This window comes from Syngnathus typhle, linkage group LG11 (assembly GCF_033458585.1).
Source record: "Syngnathus typhle isolate RoL2023-S1 ecotype Sweden linkage group LG11, RoL_Styp_1.0, whole genome shotgun sequence".
Classification (NCBI taxonomy): Eukaryota; Metazoa; Chordata; class Actinopteri; order Syngnathiformes; family Syngnathidae; genus Syngnathus; species Syngnathus typhle.
The window spans coordinates 7473806-7493512 of NC_083748.1; the positions used below are offsets into that span (position 1 = coordinate 7473806).

General features: G+C 42.7%; 2 protein-coding genes and 2 long non-coding RNA genes across 9 annotated transcripts; 2 read left to right on the forward strand and 2 right to left on the reverse strand.

The window, feature by feature from the left end:
* Window positions 1–1310: 1310 nt before the first annotated feature.
* LOC133162435 (transmembrane protein 198-like) lies at window positions 1311–10379 on the reverse strand. Of its 6 annotated transcripts, none has more exons than XM_061291621.1 (5): window positions 9870–10379; window positions 3497–3732; window positions 2708–3283; window positions 2339–2506; window positions 1311–2079 (listed from the first exon to the last, which is right to left on the reverse strand). In XM_061291621.1, the coding sequence occupies exons 2-5, from the start codon at window positions 3648–3650 to the stop codon at window positions 2027–2029; spliced, it is 951 nt and encodes a 316-aa protein (XP_061147605.1). In that variant the 5' UTR covers window positions 3651–3732; window positions 9870–10379; the 3' UTR covers window positions 1311–2026. The 6 variants fall into 6 exon arrangements, with proteins under 6 accessions (XP_061147605.1, XP_061147606.1, XP_061147602.1 ...); XM_061291622.1 differs by having other exon boundaries at window positions 2429–2506; window positions 9870–10377; XM_061291618.1 differs by having other exon boundaries at window positions 2358–2506; window positions 10113–10375.
* LOC133162439 (uncharacterized) lies at window positions 7212–9504 on the forward strand. Its single transcript, XR_009716219.1, has 2 exons — window positions 7212–8802; window positions 9075–9504. It is a non-coding gene; the product is annotated as an uncharacterized LOC133162439 (long non-coding RNA).
* A 1684-nt stretch (window positions 10380–12063) lies between the features above and the next one.
* timeless (timeless circadian clock) lies at window positions 12064–19596 on the reverse strand. The gene is made up of 30 exons (XM_061291610.1): window positions 19437–19596; window positions 19008–19104; window positions 18773–18926; window positions 18558–18672; window positions 18265–18327; window positions 18079–18180; window positions 17679–17834; window positions 17460–17593; window positions 17297–17384; window positions 17046–17222; window positions 16642–16859; window positions 16453–16556; window positions 16127–16296; window positions 15922–16047; window positions 15667–15818; window positions 15491–15588; window positions 15285–15417; window positions 15011–15212; window positions 14807–14946; window positions 14636–14715; window positions 14419–14542; window positions 14246–14328; window positions 14016–14170; window positions 13735–13945; window positions 13575–13643; window positions 13371–13489; window positions 13025–13259; window positions 12885–12936; window positions 12730–12794; window positions 12064–12614 (listed from the first exon to the last, which is right to left on the reverse strand). The coding sequence occupies exons 2-30, from the start codon at window positions 19087–19089 to the stop codon at window positions 12481–12483; spliced, it is 3741 nt and encodes a 1246-aa protein (XP_061147594.1). The 5' UTR covers window positions 19090–19104; window positions 19437–19596; the 3' UTR covers window positions 12064–12480.
* On the forward strand, window positions 12776–17002 carry LOC133162440 (uncharacterized). Its single transcript, XR_009716220.1, has 2 exons — window positions 12776–12834; window positions 13127–17002. It is a non-coding gene; the product is annotated as an uncharacterized LOC133162440 (long non-coding RNA).
* Window positions 19597–19707: the final 111 nt, after the last annotated feature.

Sequence of the window (19707 nt, forward strand, 5' to 3'; positions counted from 1 at the left end):
TTGACTATGCTGGACCTTTCATGGATCACATGTTCCTTATTGTGGTCGACGCTCATTCGAAATGGCCCGAGGTTTTCACTGTAAAGAAAGCAACTACAACTGTAACAGTGAACCAGTTACAGATGCTTTTTGCACGTACAGGATACCCTCTTCAGCTTGTAAGTGACAATGGTACCCAGTTTACTAGTGAGGAGTTTCAGATCTTCCTGAAAAGCAACGGAATAAAACACCTTACTTCTGCTCCTCACCACCCTGCGACGAATGGACTGGCTGAACGTTTTGTACAAACTTTCAAACAGTCGATGAAAGCCAGTAGGAGGGAGGAAGTTCCACTACAGCAGAAAATCGCCAACTTTCTGCTAGCCTACAGAAACACTCCACATACTACTACTGGACAGTCACCTGCAATGTTGTTCATGGGAAGAAACCTAAGATCTCGTTTAGATCTCCTGAAACCTGACATCCGAGAACATGTTTCAAACAGACAATGTTCACCAACTCAGTTACAAAGGAAACTAAGATCATTTGACATCGGACAAAAAGTATTGGCAAGAGACTATCGTAACCAAGGCGACAAGTGGCAACATGCGGAAATTTTGACACAAACTGGACCACTCTCATATACAGTGAGTGTTGAGCCTAATGTCGTCTGGCGCAGACATGTTGACCAGCTTTTGGACGCATCACCTGGAAATGCCGCTACTCAAACTACGACACCTACTGACCCACAAAACCCTAAGGACAGTACTCCAGCCTCTGACATCACCCCTGAGGAAAACATGTCCACACCGGAGATAATGGACATACACAAACCAATGACAAACCTACCTGATCCTCCTGGACGCAGATATCCTGAGAGGGTTCGCAAACCACCAGACAGACTTGATTTATAAATGTTGAAAGGAAACAAATGTTCTTTAAAAGAAAAAAAAAAAAAAAAAGTTGTTAATATTTGATGTTGAAAATTGTTGTGAATTTTGAAATGCCTCTAAAAAGAAAAGTATACACTTAATAGCACATAGAAACATAGTACTTATATTTTTTTTATTTGATGATTATTGGTGCATCAAAGCTGGAAGAGAGGAATTGTTATGTATTGACTTGGAAGTGTTGTTTCTCGTTTGCATATTGCATTGTTTGGTATGCTCTACTTTTTGTTGCCCTTCTCCGTGCGGTGTGGAGGTGTGATTGGTCAGCGGATGAATATCATTGTGATGAGGCTTGTTCAGGAAATAAAAACACGCTAACAAAAGTAACGTGAATCTGTGCTCTTTACAAAGGTTATGTAAGAGAATAAACATAACACAGGCAACACATTGAAATGTCCCTGCTAGAGTCAAGAGCTACTAATTTAAAAAAGAAACACTTTTTCAAAACATTATCACTATTGTGTAGTTGGTTGTTTGACAAATAAATTATACCCTTTGACGAGCACACGGAGACTTCAACCTCACATAAAAATAAGAATGCAGCTAAAAACTGTACGCAATCACCAATGATCGTAACATTTCGTTTTTGCTTCATTTTGACACACTTGTAGTCTTACTTCACTCTCCTGCATCACTGCGGCTAAAGAAAATAAACTCACACATCCTTCAATGTTAAACGGTGACAAAGGAAAACATGGCGATGCGACTAATTTTTGAAGTACAGTACATGTCAGATTAACAATCTGAGAGAAATGCACATCAGGTTCTGTTATGACTTCAAGAGGACCTTGTGTGGCTCAGTTTTGTCCCTCTGAAAAGCACTGTAATGTAGTGGCTTTTTCCAATTAAAAAAACAGCATCCCTCTCCACCTATTATCTTCTATTTGCACGCAGATCAATGACATAACATGCTCCAAAGTTCTTCAGAACATCTTCAGCATGGAACACAACCAGAACGTCTCTTTTTGTTCTCGCTCTCGTTTAAAAATGGTCACGTGGCTCAGACCCTGACGACGGGGGTTGTAGCTGTGAGGGGCACCGTGGAGCCCATGTCACAGTCCAAGTCGATCATAGTGTGGTTGGTGGTGCTCTGGCTGCTAAGGGAGGTGCCGGTGCCCATTTGTCTGTCCCGCAGACTTTGCAGGTAGCTCTGAGAAACATGCAAAGAATCTTTGAGCTTGACGACACTTGTGATCCGAAGATGCAGCGGACCCTCGGAACTCAAACGGATTGATGATAGAAAACTCAGCCATTTATTTTCTATAAAACTTGTCTTCATTTGAGTAGACTACACTGACACCCAAATCGGGTTGAACGGGCTCCTAAATACATTTGAGCTCGAGTTCTGAGAGTCTACTGCACTTGAAAATCGGAGGATTTTTGAAATGGAGACAGTAAGTACAGCACACCATGTAGGGTGACACTGACCGGTGCCAGAAGGTCCCCAGCGTAACGTTTCACTGGGGTGGCCTTACGGCGGTACGTGCCTTCCTGCCCACCTGCCTGCTGTCGCTTCCTGGCGTCCTTCTCGCGAATGCGCATCAGCTGCACTCTCTTCTGACGCCGACTTAAAACCACTAGAAGGAGAGGACAAATGTTAGTTAGTAAATAACCATCTTTTCTGACTTGACATATATTGACACATATATATTTTTAATGAGTCTTTATGGATTTCATCGAACATAAACAGCCTGCTATGTATATTTAGATCTAATTATTTTTCAGCATATAAAAAAACCCCTTCAAAACACATTACTGGGACCAGATTTCATCCTCACCCTCCGTGTGGGAGAATTTGCCATCCGTCAGTTTCCACTGGACCAGAACTCCGATGAGGCTGAGGGTGGGCCAGATGCCCAGAATGACCAAGCTGTACCAGCAGAGAGGCGGGCCGGGCGTGAGGCGCAGGCAGCCGTACACGTGCGTGGCCAAAGCCAGCATCTCCACAAAATAGTCGGTGCACACTGTCATGATGGCGGCGCCGAACACCGCCGTGGAGAAGACGGTGAAGAGCTTCTGCCACTGCAGCGTCAGGACGGCAAACAGCATGCCCGATCCCAGGAGCGTGCCCAGAGGCACCCACACCGTGGTGGGCGTGTAGAACTGCAGAGTGAGCAGCAGGGCGGCCAGAGCCAAGAGGAGGCCCAGCAGGAGGCCCGTCATGAAGAGGCCCACGCTGCGCACCATCATGGTGACCAGTCCGCAGAGCAGGCCGATACCGAGGCCGATGCCGGCGCTGGCCTCCACACTGAGCTGAGTGTCCAGTACGTGCTCTTTGTGGCACAGCAGGAAGATGATGACCGAGCCGAACATCAGACCCGACAGAAACATGACCGCCTTGAAGCAGCGGTAACCTGCGAAAGGACGAATCATCAGACAGTGTATTAAATCGTCTTTGACAATCGTTTGCGATTAAGAAAAAGAAAACGATCAAGACCATAAATATCGGGAAAAATCCATTGCGGTGGTCTTCAGAGCGCCCAAAATGAGATTAATGTCAATGTCCCAATATTTATGATCTTGACTTTGTTGTGTGTAATGTGGGGCCCAAAGAGTTTATTTCTCACCAAAGAAGCAGTAGATGATGCCAAAGAGGCAACACATGGAGCAGATGACAGCGGGGATGATGTCATACTTCCTCTCGACCTCCAAGCTGCAGGCGTCGACCTCGGCTGTGCCGGTCCCCGCCGACTCGGAGCTAAGCCCGGTGGGATCTGCCATTCTGGGGTTTCAGGTCCACAAGAAGACCAGGACGCAACTGGCTGCTGATGTTATCTCAGGTCCATCTGAGCTGCTTTGATTGCTATGAAGACAAATGTGGAAGATGATCAATCATGATGCGCAAGCAATTCTTTCAAACATCTATGAAGGGAAATTCAACTCACAAATTTGCCTGTCAACAAATGCAATTTTACTCTCGTTGATTTGCATTACGACAAAAAAAGAAATCACGTGTTTCTTCAATCGCTTTTTACACAATTTTTTTTTTTTTGTTGCTGCAAAGTTAAAGCCGCTACTACTAAACGGATTGCCACTAATGTGAGGGAGCCACACGCGGCTAGATGGGTGGAGCACTGGCAGGCCTCCGGCATGAGCTCACAGCAGACCAGATCCGATTACAACCAACTCACGTTTTCTACGAGATACTCCAAAAAAAGAAAAAAATCCATCAGGAACATGTGGTCCTGCTTTTACTATTACGAATCCAAGCTTGCGACTTTGCTTGGTCACTGCCTCTGACTCCACGTTGACAGCTGAATATTTTTCTCCAACACCAAAACGTGTACTTTCATGTGTTTCCTGGGAATGACTTTACATGGAAAAAATGAGGCCACGTCGGAAACCTCTCCTCGCTCGTGTACTTCTTGGTTTCTCTCGTCTGCTTTTGATTGCTATCAGCTGAAGAACAAGGCGAAATAAAATCTTACCAAATCTGAAGTCATCGACTACCTTGCCAATACGAAATGAAATCAACAGTCGGCTAATAAAACCCAGTGCCCTTAGCTACATCATTTATGCTTTAATGCTAACAGAATCTCGCTCACCTCACAACTTCAAGTAACACTTTGAGCGTGAGCATTCCCAAACCATCTGAGAAGTCATTTAGTTAAATCTCGATGAAGACACACAGACACTCCCATGCATCATGTTACTCTGAGTCACAATGGTGTCCAATGTCTCGCAGCTTTCAGAAGACCTCGCCGCCGTTGGGAGAATAGAGCCTTTGTGGGCTTTAACAAAGACCCAGAGGCCCATGCCGTGACCTCTGGTGGCACTTGCAAGAAACCGCATACATGAAACTGGGGCCCGAGTAACGACGGCCGGGAGCACCAAGGATACGAGCGGAGACGGATTATTTGGTTTAAGATTGGGGCCAAGAGTTTCCTTCAGATGGCAGCTGAGTGGTGGGAGTGCCGACAAGAAACATGATCAATCTTCAAGATGGAACTCGAGCAATGCTTCCGCGCCGCATTTTCTACATTAGCGCAAATCACCAGGCAACACGTTGAATACGTGTCAGTAAGACGAACAGGCAGCTAGCCGATAGGATGCCTTTAGTTGAGGAGTTTAGAGTTCAAAGGTCACATTTTAAATTGAACGTTTCTGACCCCAAAAAGAATTGAAATGAATAGAAACCTAAGCTTAACCCACTAAAAGAATAATAAATACCAGTGGCAACATTAAGCTAATGTGACGGATACTTTCCTCTTTTTAGGGCACGCGCTGAAATATCGATTTAATAACTAACTAGGAGAAAACATTTTTATTCCCTAAAGGCGCGCATCATTACTGAAGCTTAAGTGAGCAAAAATGATTCCTTCTCTATAAAAGGGGTTACAAAGAGATTCTTGGTATCTCAGTAAATTAAACGAGAACGTCTTCATAAAGACGGCTCTTGTCTGGAAAATTTTATTTTCTTCTCAGAAGATCGCAAAACTTTCATCAATAGTCTGTATATTTTACTTGTGCGGGGTCAAGAGAGCCGCAGCTTTTCACTGACAGCCGTTAAACAGTGACAAGAATTGACCATTTGTTTTATTACAAGGAATTTAGGGTTCAATTAACCTAACTTGAACCCGTGGCCAAAAGGCCCATTGCGTGACAACTCAGCTGGCATCTTCTACGCCAGCTATGACAAGTCACTCCATGTCAACTTGAAACATGAGATCTCAGTTGAGCAAACTGGATTCATGGTGATGATTGCTCTTTTATCACTTGACTGTTTTATATTATGACTTGAGTAACTTCAGTGACTCACACATTTGGCTTACGTCACTGCTGTATTAAACCAGGAACACCTTGTACGTTTTTCTAATTTAGATATGGACTGGCAGTAATGAACAGCATCCCACACAACTGCCTAGGAGCAAACAGCAGGGGGGTGAGTAATGCTCAGCTGCCGAGGAGGTTGGTCTGGCTACAAGTTCCCCGCATAGCTAATTTAGGCGTGTTTAATCAAGAGTTGGACGCGCGTGGTTGGTGGAAAAACGTCTTTCCCCTGACTTGACGGTCATGGCCAGTTGCTGAGAAGATACGATTAGGATTTGGTCGTTTGGAAGAAGCCATCAAAGACTGCAATTTGCGCTCTGCAGTTGCAGCCATAAATCAAGTTGTCTTCTACCGGACATGTCTACAGGGCCAAAAAATTGTCTAGACAAGAGGAGCCGTATAGAAAATGAGCTCTTCGGTGGGTTTAAAATGGATTTTCCATTTTGAGCGTGGAATATGAATATGGGTAAACACAAATGAATTTCTGCTCATCCTCTCAATAGCATCTGTTTTTACTTTGGAGGATTATTGAGCAGGGCATCATATGGGCCCCAACAGAACTTCCTGCTTTAGAGGAGCAGGAAGAACCTGATGAGGAAGTGGAACATCAGCTTTCAACGGGGGTTAACCGTTGTTTTTTTTGACACGGAGCACTGACGCCGAGCTTTTAGATCATCAACGTTGACGCTTCAAATCAGTGAACAGCAATTTTTCTGGATTGTGTAAAAACATCTTGCTAATTGATCCTGCAGAGGCTGAGGTGGTCTTAGCATGTTCAGATTTTTGCACACTAAACAATAGAGGCCTTTCAACTAAAGACTGCGAGTCTGTACTTTTTAAGACGCATGCAAACAGCAAGACAAAGACGTCCGTTAAGAAGGCAGTCACATGTCTTCAGTGCATGCTTAGAATATAGCGCAGGAATAAGCACCGCATCTTAACAGCCTCATATTTGGAGTAAGGAGGGAAATCCCCTCCGTAGGCTTCGGACATTCTACTAGCAGTGAAGAAGAGCTTCTATCTGACGCTGGGTGTGGCTGTAAAATACTTTGTGTGACATGAGGTTTAGATTACAGGATTGGAAGTGAAGCAAAATATATATGCTTCTTATTAAAGTGGAGTTGTTCTGCTCACCAAAAATACGGCATGACAGCAATTGAAAATAATTGTACCTTGAGAGCGAGCTCAGCAGTAGAAAAGACAGTCACGCATTTTCCATACAAATGCATAACCTCTCATTTTTCTGTCTGGTTAACTGCAACACCAAACAAGTAGAAGTCCAAAGTTAGCACAAAGGGAAAAGTAAATAACCTGCAAACCCGGCATTTATGATTATTTTGGGAAAACTGATCTGGTGTTTTGATTTTTTTTTTTTTCTGGGTTAAGCCTGTCAAGTGCAGGTTCCAAATCCATTTTTGTCAACTTTCTTTTAGCATGTCTGCCATCGTGTAGAATCCCAACATGACTGTGCAGAGACAGTAAGTATTTAATAGGTTGCATATTCCGGTCTAATATGGCTCCATAATTAGGAAAGAAATGACATTATAGGTGTGGCATGTTTGCGTCAATCCAAGCCCAAATTGCCTTCCATGACACAGGTATAATCAGTGTTAACAGTCCTATAAGTCTTTGGATGTACGTTTGGACATGACGGGCTGGATGTGGTTAGGAACATTGTTTTTAGTTCTGTTGTTTGTGCAAAGCCACAACCTGTTATTTTATGGACAAACGCCCTTGCTGTTGTTAATATGTTAGCAGCTCTTACTGAATGAACATGAATTGAAAAGTTTAAATGATAAAGTAACCCGGGCTGATCTCCATGTGAAATCTTTTGGAGAACGTGCCGATCTGTTATTGTTTCCACGTGGACACTAAAAGTGGCAGTCTGCAAAAACAAAAGACACACACATGTGTTTAAACCAGCTCTAACGATAATAGTGGAATTTGTGAACACACGTGTACATTTTTTACATCACTATTGCACACATTTCTTCCTCATTATTTACAAAGTTTTTATGAAGCATTTGTAGTGATTCTATCAATGATGACGGGCCTAAAGGGGTTGACACGACTAGTGCCTGATTAAAAATATGTTCAGTACCGTAAGTAAAGAAAAAGGACTAGGGAATGTTTGGCAGCCGAACAGCTGATGTACAAAATTTATGCAGAACATACGGTGGAACACAAGTGCATAGGCAGCTGCGTCAAGGCTCGCCGGCTGTGATGGTATTTCCAGACAGGGGGGAAACAAAAACAAACGAAAAAATATTGCTAGTTGAGCTTAGCGGTTCCGGTTCTCTCTCAATTACCATAGCTGCATATTCAGAAAATGATGATAACTTAAATCAATTAAGGTGACAGCGTTATTTTATCCAATACACTTTTTTTGCTGCAAATCAATCTGCCTCCTCCTCAAGCTAAAAACATGATTATATATAGATATATTTTAAAAAAAGAAACATTGATCAATCTCATATTTTTTCCATATTGTACACCAGCAAATACACTTCTCATCAGATTGCACCACTTTTCTTGCTCATCAAAACAAACTCAGAGTTCCATTGCTTAAATATGACCATGTGCTCTGCATCTGGACCAAACTATTGAGCAAATGCAAGCATTGAAGCCCACAGCAATGTCTTAGCACTTCAGATTTAATGTCACTGTCAGACTGTATCCGCTAGAAATCTTGACTGGTATCAGTGTTGTCACGACTCGTCCCCCGTTGTGTTATCATATGTAGGTTGTCATGGTTTCTGTGTCCTCGCCCCTCCCTTCCTGTGTCTACTCACAATCAATGTACTAATCACAGTCACTTGCCTCTCGTTACCTGTCTGGTATTTAAGTCCTGTCTGCGTGTCACTCCCTCTTTTCGCTTCCTGTCGTTGTCAAGTTTGTTTCGGTTAGTCGGTCGGTCAGTTCAGTGATGTCAGATTGCCGGTTCTGTTAGTTTGTTCCCCTTAATCCTCTCTTCCAACTACCTTTTCCCTCAATAGACCCTGGTCCAAGCTGCATCTGGTCGCCCTGCTCCATTCCGATCCGTGCCAAGTGTCCTTTTGAAGAATCAAGGCTGACGCTGAGCTGCTTCTTCTTTACGCCAGAGGTGTTGTACATGTTCTGTTCTATTGAACTGCTTTGACTTGATATGTCACCTCTGATATTACAGCAATGTAAAATGAGGGATTCCAAATGCTCCTTATCGAATAGAAACAACTCAATCCATTTTTAGAAGTATTTTGTCATGAAACTTGTTTAGCACAACAATGAAATAAATCCAGTAACTGAAAGCTACATCACAACAATACTGCTACTAACATGCAAAGTTTAACTTGCCGTTTAGCCTCTTTTCCTGTCTTCTCTTTTACTCCAAAGCAGGGAAGGATTTCCTCTCTGCCTTTTTCAAAGGGGCAAAACCATCTGGTTGCAGGCTGACAAACTGGGCCAATAGATAGAGATGGCAAGCGGCGTGCACTCAAGTGGGGGTTGGAACTGCAGCCTTCAAGGCCCTGGTTAAGGCAGGACCTGTAGGCTGTCATCTGACTACCCCAAAAAACCAAGAGGCACTCCTAGCCTAGATCACAGAACACAACCGCAGGGCTCAAACTGCCGGCAAGCTATGTAGGCCACAAGGAGAAATGTTGGCCTTGTGAAGTGAAGAATGTATTTAGGGGTTTGCATAGAATGTACAAACTGAAAATTGTCTCTTTTAGTAGATCTGAACTATGTGAACTGGATTGTTTCATAGCATACTACAGATGGCTTACAGTAAACTGAACAAAACCAAAACTGTTTTCTAATTTTGTAACTATTTGTTTTCCATACTTAATTTCAGTTTGAGTTCAGATTCGGCAAATGGCATGCTGCTGTAATGAGATGCCTTACAAATGTCAAAACAAATTTATTCGTTTCCAAACACACGCAGTAAATTGCACACTTCATAAATCCATGTTCAGCACTTATAGGTTTGTTAAATTACATGGCAGCGCTCCATTGAAGTCATAAGATTGTTAAAAAGGTACCGGGGCATTTGAATGGCACTGTTGTTTTATGACGTCACATGGCCACTCAGTACAAAATAAGACAATACTTACAAAACAAACACAAAGTGGCATATTGAAAAAACGTAAACAAGGCGCAAGATGTTAGTTTGAATGACGAAGGAATACTTACCGATGGAGCCAGTAACTTGGATTGTTGATTTGTGCGGGACAATTGGCGCTGTCAGCAGACAAATTACTCCACCATTCACAAACAAAAGCGGTGGAAATGGACCAGGGAAAACGTTTTTGCACCCTATATTTTCCTTAAACTCTTTGCTTTTAAAAGCGACTATAATCACAGCGCGCAAACAACATTGTTCCCCCCCCGCACGAGTAAATAAATAGTCCAAAAAGAGCTGTTTAGGAGGATTACCTATTTCGGGAGTTGAGTTTGTCGTGCAAGTGGAGAGGAGGTTCGGGCTGGACCTAGGACGGGTTTAGGTCCAACTGCGCTCTCTCTCTCCTTGGAAAGTCTCCCCCTTGCACCGCCTCTGGTCTCTCCCACTTTGTCTATCTGCTTTAACTGCACATTAAAAAAGGGAAAACTTTTTCTCTGTCCTTCGACAGAGACAAATCCCCCCTCGATCTTCACCTCCTGGAGTGGTGACTTGAGTCCGTTGGAGGGGAGGAAGAGGAGGGGTCGTGAGATCTACAGTTTGAACTCGGCGCCTCCATTTTATGCAAAAAGCTAAAAGTTTTTATAAGGTCCAACTATCTCAATTAAATTGACAGGACACGTGTCAAACCCAATTTGTAGCCCGTGCAAGCAGATAATGTGAATCGACGTCATATATTCTTGCTGATATCAAAATTACAAAAGAAGTTCAATTTTAAAAGGGTGAGGTTTTGCAAGCATTCTTTGTTACCAATGCACCTTTTAAATCAAATGTTATAATAATCAAACAGTTTTGATTGGAATCATCCGTTTACTGTGTATCTTGCTGGTGATTTACTACTGACTACTGTAAAATGTTGAAAATGCAGGGACGTGCAGAGGGTGGAGACTAGGGGGGTGGGGGGCATCCAACCCGTTTGACCTTAGGAAAAGATCGCAGACATTACTGGTTGAGTGATACACTATCTGTGAGACGTCCAGGCTTGTCCCCGTCAACCACTGCCCGTCTTCTCGTGAAAGAACATTACTCATCAAATTATTGTTTGATGGAATGTGATAAAATGTGTAGGCAATTCAAGCAGTTACTTGTGCACATCTGCTTTCACAACACAATGTTTTCTAAAAACAATTAAATTAAAAAACAAACCCTACAGCAAAACCTCTGGTATGTTCTAATGTAGAAGCTCATCTTACTCTTGATGTTTTGCAACCTGTAGTTCTTCTCTGTATGAAATTATTACATCAGTAATGTACAAAACTTTTGTTGACATTGTAATACTAATGTCAACCGTCAACCTCCAAAGGAAAAGCTAGTCTTTGTTTCGGGAGACACAATTCTGGCATCTAGTCCCATAAAAGTGCCAAATTTAATGACTGTGTGTGCATGTCTGCACCTCAGATGTATGTAATAAAGCGGCCAGGGTTACTCTTTTGTTCTGGTCACGAGTCCTCCTGGCCGTATATTCTCGAGGCACATATGTGTTTCTTTGATCGTGGCAATTAAAGTCCACCTCAAACCATAAAAAACGACCCAACATTGTACACACACACACACTCCAGGCTCATTGTGTGGACCATCAGGTTGGACTGAGATTTTTGCGAGGTGGGGGCAGAGCAGATGCTGTGACAGGAAGTTGCTAACATAGTCCAGATGTGAGGACAGGAGACCAGCTCCCACACAGTTGGAATATGAGGATGACTAAATGCAGCAGAACCGCTGTCACACACAAGATCTTTGTTTTGAAGAAAGCTCACACTGAACACGACACTCTGTAAATCAAATGCTGAGCATACTGTTAGTGTCTGTTTTAGTTTATCAACTCCCCTAATGCAAGGGTGGGGGAACCGACAGCCCATGGGTCTTGCACATCCCCTCAGAACATTTGCCATGCAAATCTAAAAACAAATAAAATCTTGACGCAACTAAAAGCACCAAATTTACAAACCTGCAATCATTACAACATATTTCAGAGAGTATGAGCCTCAGAGGACTTCATAAAACTGAAAAGACCTCTGATCGGCAAATGGTTGCACACCCATGTACTAATAAATTGCAATGCACTTGACTCTTGTGAGGTCTGTATGAGTGTTACGTCTTTGCTGCTCTTTAGTACCACCTACAGGTAATAAGATGTAAGCAACCTTACCACACATTTGACTAAAATGACATTTTGCAATAGAATTCAGCAGTCAAAGCAATCACTGATGGGGGGGGGGGGTCGTGTTTTGTACTTTAATCATATCTACAGCATGGATGGCCAGCTATAATTAGTTGCCGTACAATTATCCTGAAAAGTAACGTTTTGTCAACCTAAAAATATGAAATACAGCACTGATTATTTTACATTGACTATTAACACGAGAGTTAACAAGAGTTTAACAACACAGCGATGAAAATGTTAGTAAATATGTTATTGATATCGAACATGACGTTTAACGGTAACATATGCGACACCTACTGTTCAATTATGGTACTGCTATACAATGTATGGTCAATAGTATGTAGCAATTTCTTTTCTTAACACAGAACTTTATTAGAAAATACAAATAATCAGAGCCGATTTGGGCCAGGGCAATCAGAAGCAACATTTTCTTTGGGTTGTTATTTTCACTGTATTGACTCCAACTAATCTTCATCATCTTCATCTTCATCAATTATTACCATCTTCCGCCGACGCTTCACTGGTGCAGAAATATCTTCCTCGTCTGAATCTGCGTCAGCATTTCTATTCATATCCATTACAGAAATGGAACTGTCATCTGCAAAGAGAGTCTAGCTTAATCATATTTTGAAAAATTCATATGCATTACAACCACTAAGCAGATGTATTTGTTTCATTTTAGACAAAATTGTAAGTGACAAATAATACAATACCCTGCTCCTCGTCCTCGTCGTCACCATCCAACACTCTGCTTCTTTTAGTTGTCTTCTCTTTGGGCCTGATATAAGAAGTGGATTTGACATTTACAAAGGAAACAGGTATTTATTTGTGCAGGGATTTCAAATTGACTGAGTTTTTGTGACCTCACCTCTCAAACGAACTGTCTGCATCTTCAGTAGAAGCTAAATCCATATCCGGGGCTAAAATAAACGAGGTTTGGGAAATAAATGGCCATCCTATTCACTGGCTTCAGAAAAAGTATACAACAATACGTGTGTCCTGACATACCTTTATCCTTGCTGGAGTGTAGTTTCCTCTTGCGTGCACTAGACAGGGCTCGCAAAGCATCTGCTCGTTGTGAACCCGAGACCTCCTTTTTCTCCTCCCGAGGTTCTTCAGGCGGGCCGTCGTCTTCCGCGAGGACCTCCTCACTTTGAGATTCATCGGGATTTGGACTGAGAGATGCAGCTGCACTATGGAGCTGAGATGGGCTGATCTTTTCAGGGATTCTCCAAAATGTCTCCTAATGAGAATGCATTATGGAAAAAGTCATGTCAGGCATTTCCAATCAGCATTTTGATCACCATAAGCAGCATGAAATTTGCCAGTGTAATCCTGAACAATAAAGCCACACCTGTTCATTTGCAGGCGGACGCATCCCCAGTTTGCGCAGCAGCTTGTGGAAGGTCTTGTTCTCCATGGCGTCTTCACATGCCTCGGTGAGAGGGACAAGAGGAGTAGCCTGGGAAAAACCTGGCCAAAGGAGCAAATCTTCTTAACTGGACATTAAGACATTTTCAAATCCGTGCTGCAGCACAGCCTTTGTTGACATTCTTACCATCATCTTCTCTGCCCTTAGCTGCTCGGTCCAGACAACGTTGTAACCACGCAAGGGCTTCGGACATGCCTGGAAGACAACAGGATCAAGAATATTCACAACCATACACAATTGTTTGCTCTGCGTCACACTGAAAGGATACTCAAAAGGTTTGTGTCACCTTCGTCATGCAACCTTGTAACTATGGCGCCAACATCCGCTCGCCTTTCCACTTTTGACGCAACGCTTTGACTCCTACTGCTGCCACCATCCTGTCTTTCTTGCATTTCTGGCTCGTCTTCTTCCTCACTCTCTTCGGACTCATCCTCATCTTGTTCTTGAGGATCATCTGGTAAATTCTGCGTGAGTTCAGCCAGGAAATCCTCTTCACTCTGTAGGAAGAATGTATTTTCTCAGTCTTCCTTGTTGTGTTCGGCCATCGAAGAAGTTTTTAAAACTTGCCATTTGTGTGCCGGAACTTTTTGGACGAGCACTTCGACTTCTCTTCTTATAAAGTTCTCGCCTTTCTGACACCAGGCCCAGACTGAGGAGCTTGTCCACCACACGTGCACGAGAGCGCTTGGCTGTGAGCTTCTTAAAAATGTTGCCGAGAACATCTAGGGGTGAAAGACAAATTAGGGAAATCGCATTTTCTCCAAAATTAAGCTGCTTCGATCAATTCCAGTAATCACCATCAGAGTCTTTGTATTCTTCATAGAGCATCTGAAGTTCTACTTCCTGGTCTTCAGTCCAAAGAACAATCCCGGTACCTTTCCTTTGTCATAGAATATCATTTTCAGATGATTATCGATCGAGCAAATTATTATATCAAAACTTAATGAGTCAGCATATCCAGCCGACATACTTGGGTTTTTTCAGCTCTTTAGCGCTGTCCACCAGACCCAGGCGTACCATCTGAATCACAACCTGCTTCCGTGTGCGTGTACTGTTGCTTAGTAACGGCAGCAGAGTCTCCACAATGTCTGGATCTGGCAAGAGTTAGTTAGTATTAGTTACCCAGTTAGCGCAACATGGAAAGTAAAATCACAAACAGGAGTGCTAACAGTAAACAAACAGCAAACCTTCAGAGTGTCGGTGCTCTTCATAAAGATTACGCAATTCCTCCTCTTCCTCTTCAGTCCAAGCTGGCATCTTTTCCGCTCTTATGAATGGAAGCAAAATACCACATGAGTGCATCTTTTCCAGCTTTACATTAATCTAATATGTAATAAAAAAAATAAAAAAACACCAACCCATCTTTGCTGTAACCTTCAGTCATCTCGCGCACAGCGCCGACGTTTTTCCAGAACAGCAGCTCAATGTAGGCCTTGTTGTTGGTGGCTGCCAGCGAAAAGAAACGATTCAGCACATACTTGGCAAAGGTGACCAGCTCCTGTGGATGACAGAAAGAAGGTGAGCTCATGGGCCTCATCACTGTCTTTAGTTTATGAACCAACCTTGTAAGCAGAGGCTGCCGGGTCACTCAGGATCTTATTGAAGAGATGAAAGACTGACAGCTGATATAGCAAAGCGTCCATTTTGAGATCAAATGCCACACGGTGAAGCATTCGAACAATGCAGTGGTTTGTGTGAGGTGTGTTTTTGGAGTAGGATTTCAGTAAATGCAGGTATGGCCGCACAATGTTGGGGTTGGCAAACCTGTAAAAAAACAACAACTGTCAAAGTAGGATCTGATTTGAAAGGCAAAAGGTGCAAACGTTACTGCCTCACTTCTTGACAAAGTCCAGAAATTTGAACTCAGTTTCCGAAACTTGGACTGCCTCCAACTCTTCGTCTTCTTCCAGATCCGGACCATCGTCCTCATCATCCTCTTCCATTTGAGTCTCAGGAGGAGGGGCCGACCCTGAAATCAAAAGCGAATCCTGCATCCAGATGGTGCGATACTCAGATGTCATGTAAATACGCTGCGTGCATACTTGGCAACTCTGCATGCAAGATCTGCTTGAGGAGTTCAAGTTCTTCTTCAGGGTCCACATCGCTCGAGCCAAACACGTCTCCCTCGGGCCATACTTCCCTGAATGCAGTCATTTATTTGATATCTTAAGTTTTTGAATGATTCTAGACGTGAAAGGTGCTGAGTATGAAAATTTACCTGGCAGCTCTCAGCAGCGCTAAAGATTCTGGTCCCAATTGAGCTTGCAAAGCATCCTGCACCCGCACCATAGCCTCAGTCCGTTGCTCCTCCAGGGGAGTTTCCGATGTGGCGTCGAAAGGCACGATGCGCTCAGTTAAAGATTCTGACAGCTGCAGACGAGCCCGAAAAATGAGACACGATGCCATTTCTGTTCTTCTTTGGTAGTGTCCTAATACTTCATTTTTCTTTTCTATTACAGATAATTACACTGACCTGAAAATTGACACCCTTTAGTTGTTCCTCCACAACCTTCAAAGTATCCGCCAGAGCTTCTGGGGTCCTTTCTACATCGGGCTGTTTTTTGCCTTTTCTGGACTTTTTTCGCTTCACTCGCTTTTTCTGTAAAATTAACCACATCTAGACTTTTTCTGGCCGGCACTGAAGGAGAAACATTCATCTACATATAACTTGTACATACTTGCACAACCAAGCTCCTACGACCTTTGCAGAAGCGCTCCAACATACGTAGGAAGAGATGCGTTGACTCCACCAAATCTTTAAGGTAGGACTGTGGCTGTTTGGTTCCGTCATACTTTCTCAGCAGAGTCAGGAATATCTCCCTGTATTCCGTTAGGTAGAAAATGTTACCTACAAGGTGAGAAGGGAAAACAATTTGTCAATCATTCTAATGATATATAAATTCAGAGGAATAACAATACAAGTGCTGACTCTTTCTTGACAACGAAAATGCTCCATTTTGATTTGCTCCCAGAACGGCATTCACTTTATTTAATATTGCCTTACTTTTGATAACATTGGCGCTGTGGCGGATGCTTTCGTCCTCAGATCGGTCCATTTCGTTCACAGTCATCAGCAGCTCCTGATATGCCTTCAGCGCCAGGTGCATCCTAACAAAAACAAGGTGGAATAAAATATGAACGGACATATTTTCAGCAATTTAGTAATGACCCCGCTTCCAAACGCCTCTCTTGCCTTCGTGACCAGGATGTGGCCTCTTTGCGGTCAGCCAAAATCATTTCATAGTAATTGGTGATGTTGGTCTCGATAAAATGGAAAGTCCGGGTGGACATTGTTTCCGAAACTAAATCAGCTCGGAAATCGTTGCCACGGTTGAAGGCCATGAAGAAGCTGAGCGCCCACAGGTAGTAGGTCTCATCGTGCTCCTGAGATTGCTCCCGGATCAGGTTTTCCTGGAGAGGAGGGAGGCAAGACAACAGAATGTCAAGTTGAATTATCAACATGAATGGGATAAAGAAAATGAAGATTGTGTATCATCAATGAATCATAAAGAGCTGCCGCTTATTCAATAAAGTACTTTAGGGGACAAAATAAAGTGAATTGTCAACTGTGATGGTAAAAATATTGTGACTGCTGACCTTGACAATGTACATGAGGCGATTGTAGCAGTTCTCTAAGAAATCCACACAAAACTCTCGCAGGAAGAGTCGAACATTTAGAGCTGATCGCCGTTTGTCCATGCATTCGCGGGCCTGTTGATTGCGCCTGGGAACGTGCCGCACAGCTTTACCCATGTCGTGAGTGTAGTTTTTGAACTATGAATTAAAGGGAGGAAACAGATAAGTGAGATTTAAAAACATTGTTTGGTAAATCGCTTTACAATACTTACTTTGTTGACATTTCTGTGATAAATCATATCATTGTCTCCGATTGCTTTGAGTCCTTTCACAACAAAAGACCCTCCGAAGCGTGAATGTCTGACAAAAAAACCAAAATATTTATTTGTCCAAAATAAAACAAATGCGCTTTGAAGATCCTCTCATATTACGTACCTGCTTCCTCTTTGCAGTGTGCGAGAACGTTTCTCTGCCTGTTCCTTCTGCCTCAGCCCCTCCAGCTCCGAAATGTCTCTCTGCTTCTCCTCGGCCGAGCGAGCGTGCCCTGCGCTCACCAAGGTGTCCGGCGTCTGCGCCACACCAGAACAAAGCTTTAACACCACACAGCTATCAATCTCGATGCACTGCGCATTGAAAAGGATTATTTATCTTAACCTGGTCTCGGAACATGAGGGAGATGATTTCCAACACATGCATACTCCACTGCTGCTCACTCTGGGCCGACGCCAAGAACTTGACCAGGTCATCGAAACCGCTCATGTGAATGGCCCAGAGCAGCCTGTCGTGCACGCTGGCATCATCATCGACTTTCTGCAGTAGGATAATATACAGGAGACAAAATAATGGCTGGAAAATTGCAGTAATGCTTTTGCTTGATGAGAAAAAAAATCAAATGTGTTGATGGAAAGATTTACTGCTAATTGATTCATATTTTTATTCAAAATGTTTAAAATGTACAGAACATCAATGTAACTTCCAAAAACTGAATCATAGCAGGACATTTTACCTCTTGATGCAACTGATTCATCCAATCAAACTACAAAAGCATATTAACCTTCTCTTCCAAAGGGTCGGCGGGTACATGAAGCACATTCCGAACCAGCAGTAGAATTCGCTCAATCAGAAGGTTGTCTTCTTCCTGCCTCTGCTCCCATTCCTGAGAGGGAAGCACATTAGCAGAATGAGAGGAAAAATCAATACTGCATACAAGCTGGCATGTTATCAAAAAACATCCACTTACCATTTGTAATAGATTGTACAATGTCTCACTTAAAATGCCAAACACCTTCTCAGTAGCAAATGCCTACAATTAAAACAAAGGAAAGAAAAACACTGTCAGATAATTGTGACTTGATCAGCGCATTTGCCACTTTAATGTAATCTATTTCAGGTTATTGTCATTTTTAAGTGTCAAGTTTCGCTTTTTGTCTAACACCTACAAAGTATGACGCAAAAAGCTTATTTACAATCACCCTTGAAGGACACAGACACAAATGGGAAAATATAACCTCACAAAATATATACAAGCAGTACCTCTTTGTAGGCTTGTAAATGAGAGGTCACTTGCAAAAAGTGGTGTCTAAACACGGCGTCGTCAGGAACCTTCCCAAAGCAGAGCATAGCAGGTTGCGTTAGATTGACCATTAGCCTGTGATAAAACAAATGATAATTTGAGTTATCATGCAGCAAAACAAGTTTTGACCATCACAAAATTTAATGCATCACAAGTTTCATCCTGGGGTGTTTACCGTATACAGGTATCAAACAAGGCCTTGTCATGCCCATGTTGAATGATAATAGGCAGAAGGTCATGTTCTACGATGTGGCCTTCACCCAGCTGCTGCCTGACATCACGGGTGTCATCTTCATAACGCAAGTACCTGATCAAGTCTTTCACACTCTCTGGGACAGAGTAAACATGATCACAGTTGTTACACATAGTGATAAAGCACAAGAATGTGTTATAAAATCTAATCCACTCACCTAAGCAATCAGCTTCTTTGTGATACGTGTCCCCCTCCAGGTACCCAAGAGCACTGCATGTTGCCAGAAGATCACAATTCATCCTGAATAACACCTTCTGCAAGAACACATAAAGAAAGAGAACTTTGATTCTTGATGATAGGCAAATTTATATAATTAGAAATCATAGTCATATGCACCAACAGTGTTATTGACATTCACCACATCATTAAGAACACACGCTGAAATAAAACTATCAGGTATTCTGTACTATATTTTAAAAATATCTGACAGTGTTAGTCAAAGGTGAGAGGGAACTTTTACAGTCCTTAATCCTGATTTCATTTTAGGTTTTTAGATCTTTTACAATATCAAGCTTGGGAACCTAATGTGACTAGTGACTATGTTTACATCATCCATGCAGTAGCATAAAACAAGTTTTATACTCACGTAGTAGTAGTCGTTTAATTCGTTCCCTGGTTGTGTCAACTGCGAAGCTTCACAGTGTAAGAAATATTATCAAGAAAAGCGTGTCATGTTAATTACCTAGTTACTACTAGTAAATGTAGGAGGAAGACCTGCCATCAGCTTTGCAAATTTGGCGCCAAAAAGCGAACGAAACCGGATGTCATCATTGTGTGGTGTTCTTCTTGGGATTTTCAAAGTGAGTGGAAAGCATAACATTACGCATTACTGCCATCTAGCGTCTGGATTACTCAAC

Coding starts and splice junctions, on each gene's coding strand:
- LOC133162435 (XM_061291618.1), bottom strand. CDS start 3,650: ATGGCAGATCCCACCGGGCTTAGCTCCGAGTCGGCGGGGACCGGCACA. Junction 3,284..3,496: donor CATCATCTACTGCTTCTTTG/GTGAGAAATAAA, acceptor GTCCTTTCGCAG/GTTACCGCTGCTTCAAGGCG. Junction 2,080..2,357: donor CTGGGGACCTTCTGGCACCG/GTCAGTGTCACC, acceptor CATGTTTCTCAG/AGCTACCTGCAAAGTCTGCG.
- timeless (XM_061291610.1), bottom strand. CDS start 19,089: ATGAATTGTGATCTTCTGGCAACATGCAGTGCTCTTGGGTACCTGGAG. Junction 14,329..14,418: donor AAAGAGCTGAAAAAACCCAA/GTATGTCGGCTG, acceptor TCTATGACAAAG/GAAAGGTACCGGGATTGTTC. Junction 14,171..14,245: donor AGAATACAAAGACTCTGATG/GTGATTACTGGA, acceptor TTTCACCCCTAG/ATGTTCTCGGCAACATTTTT.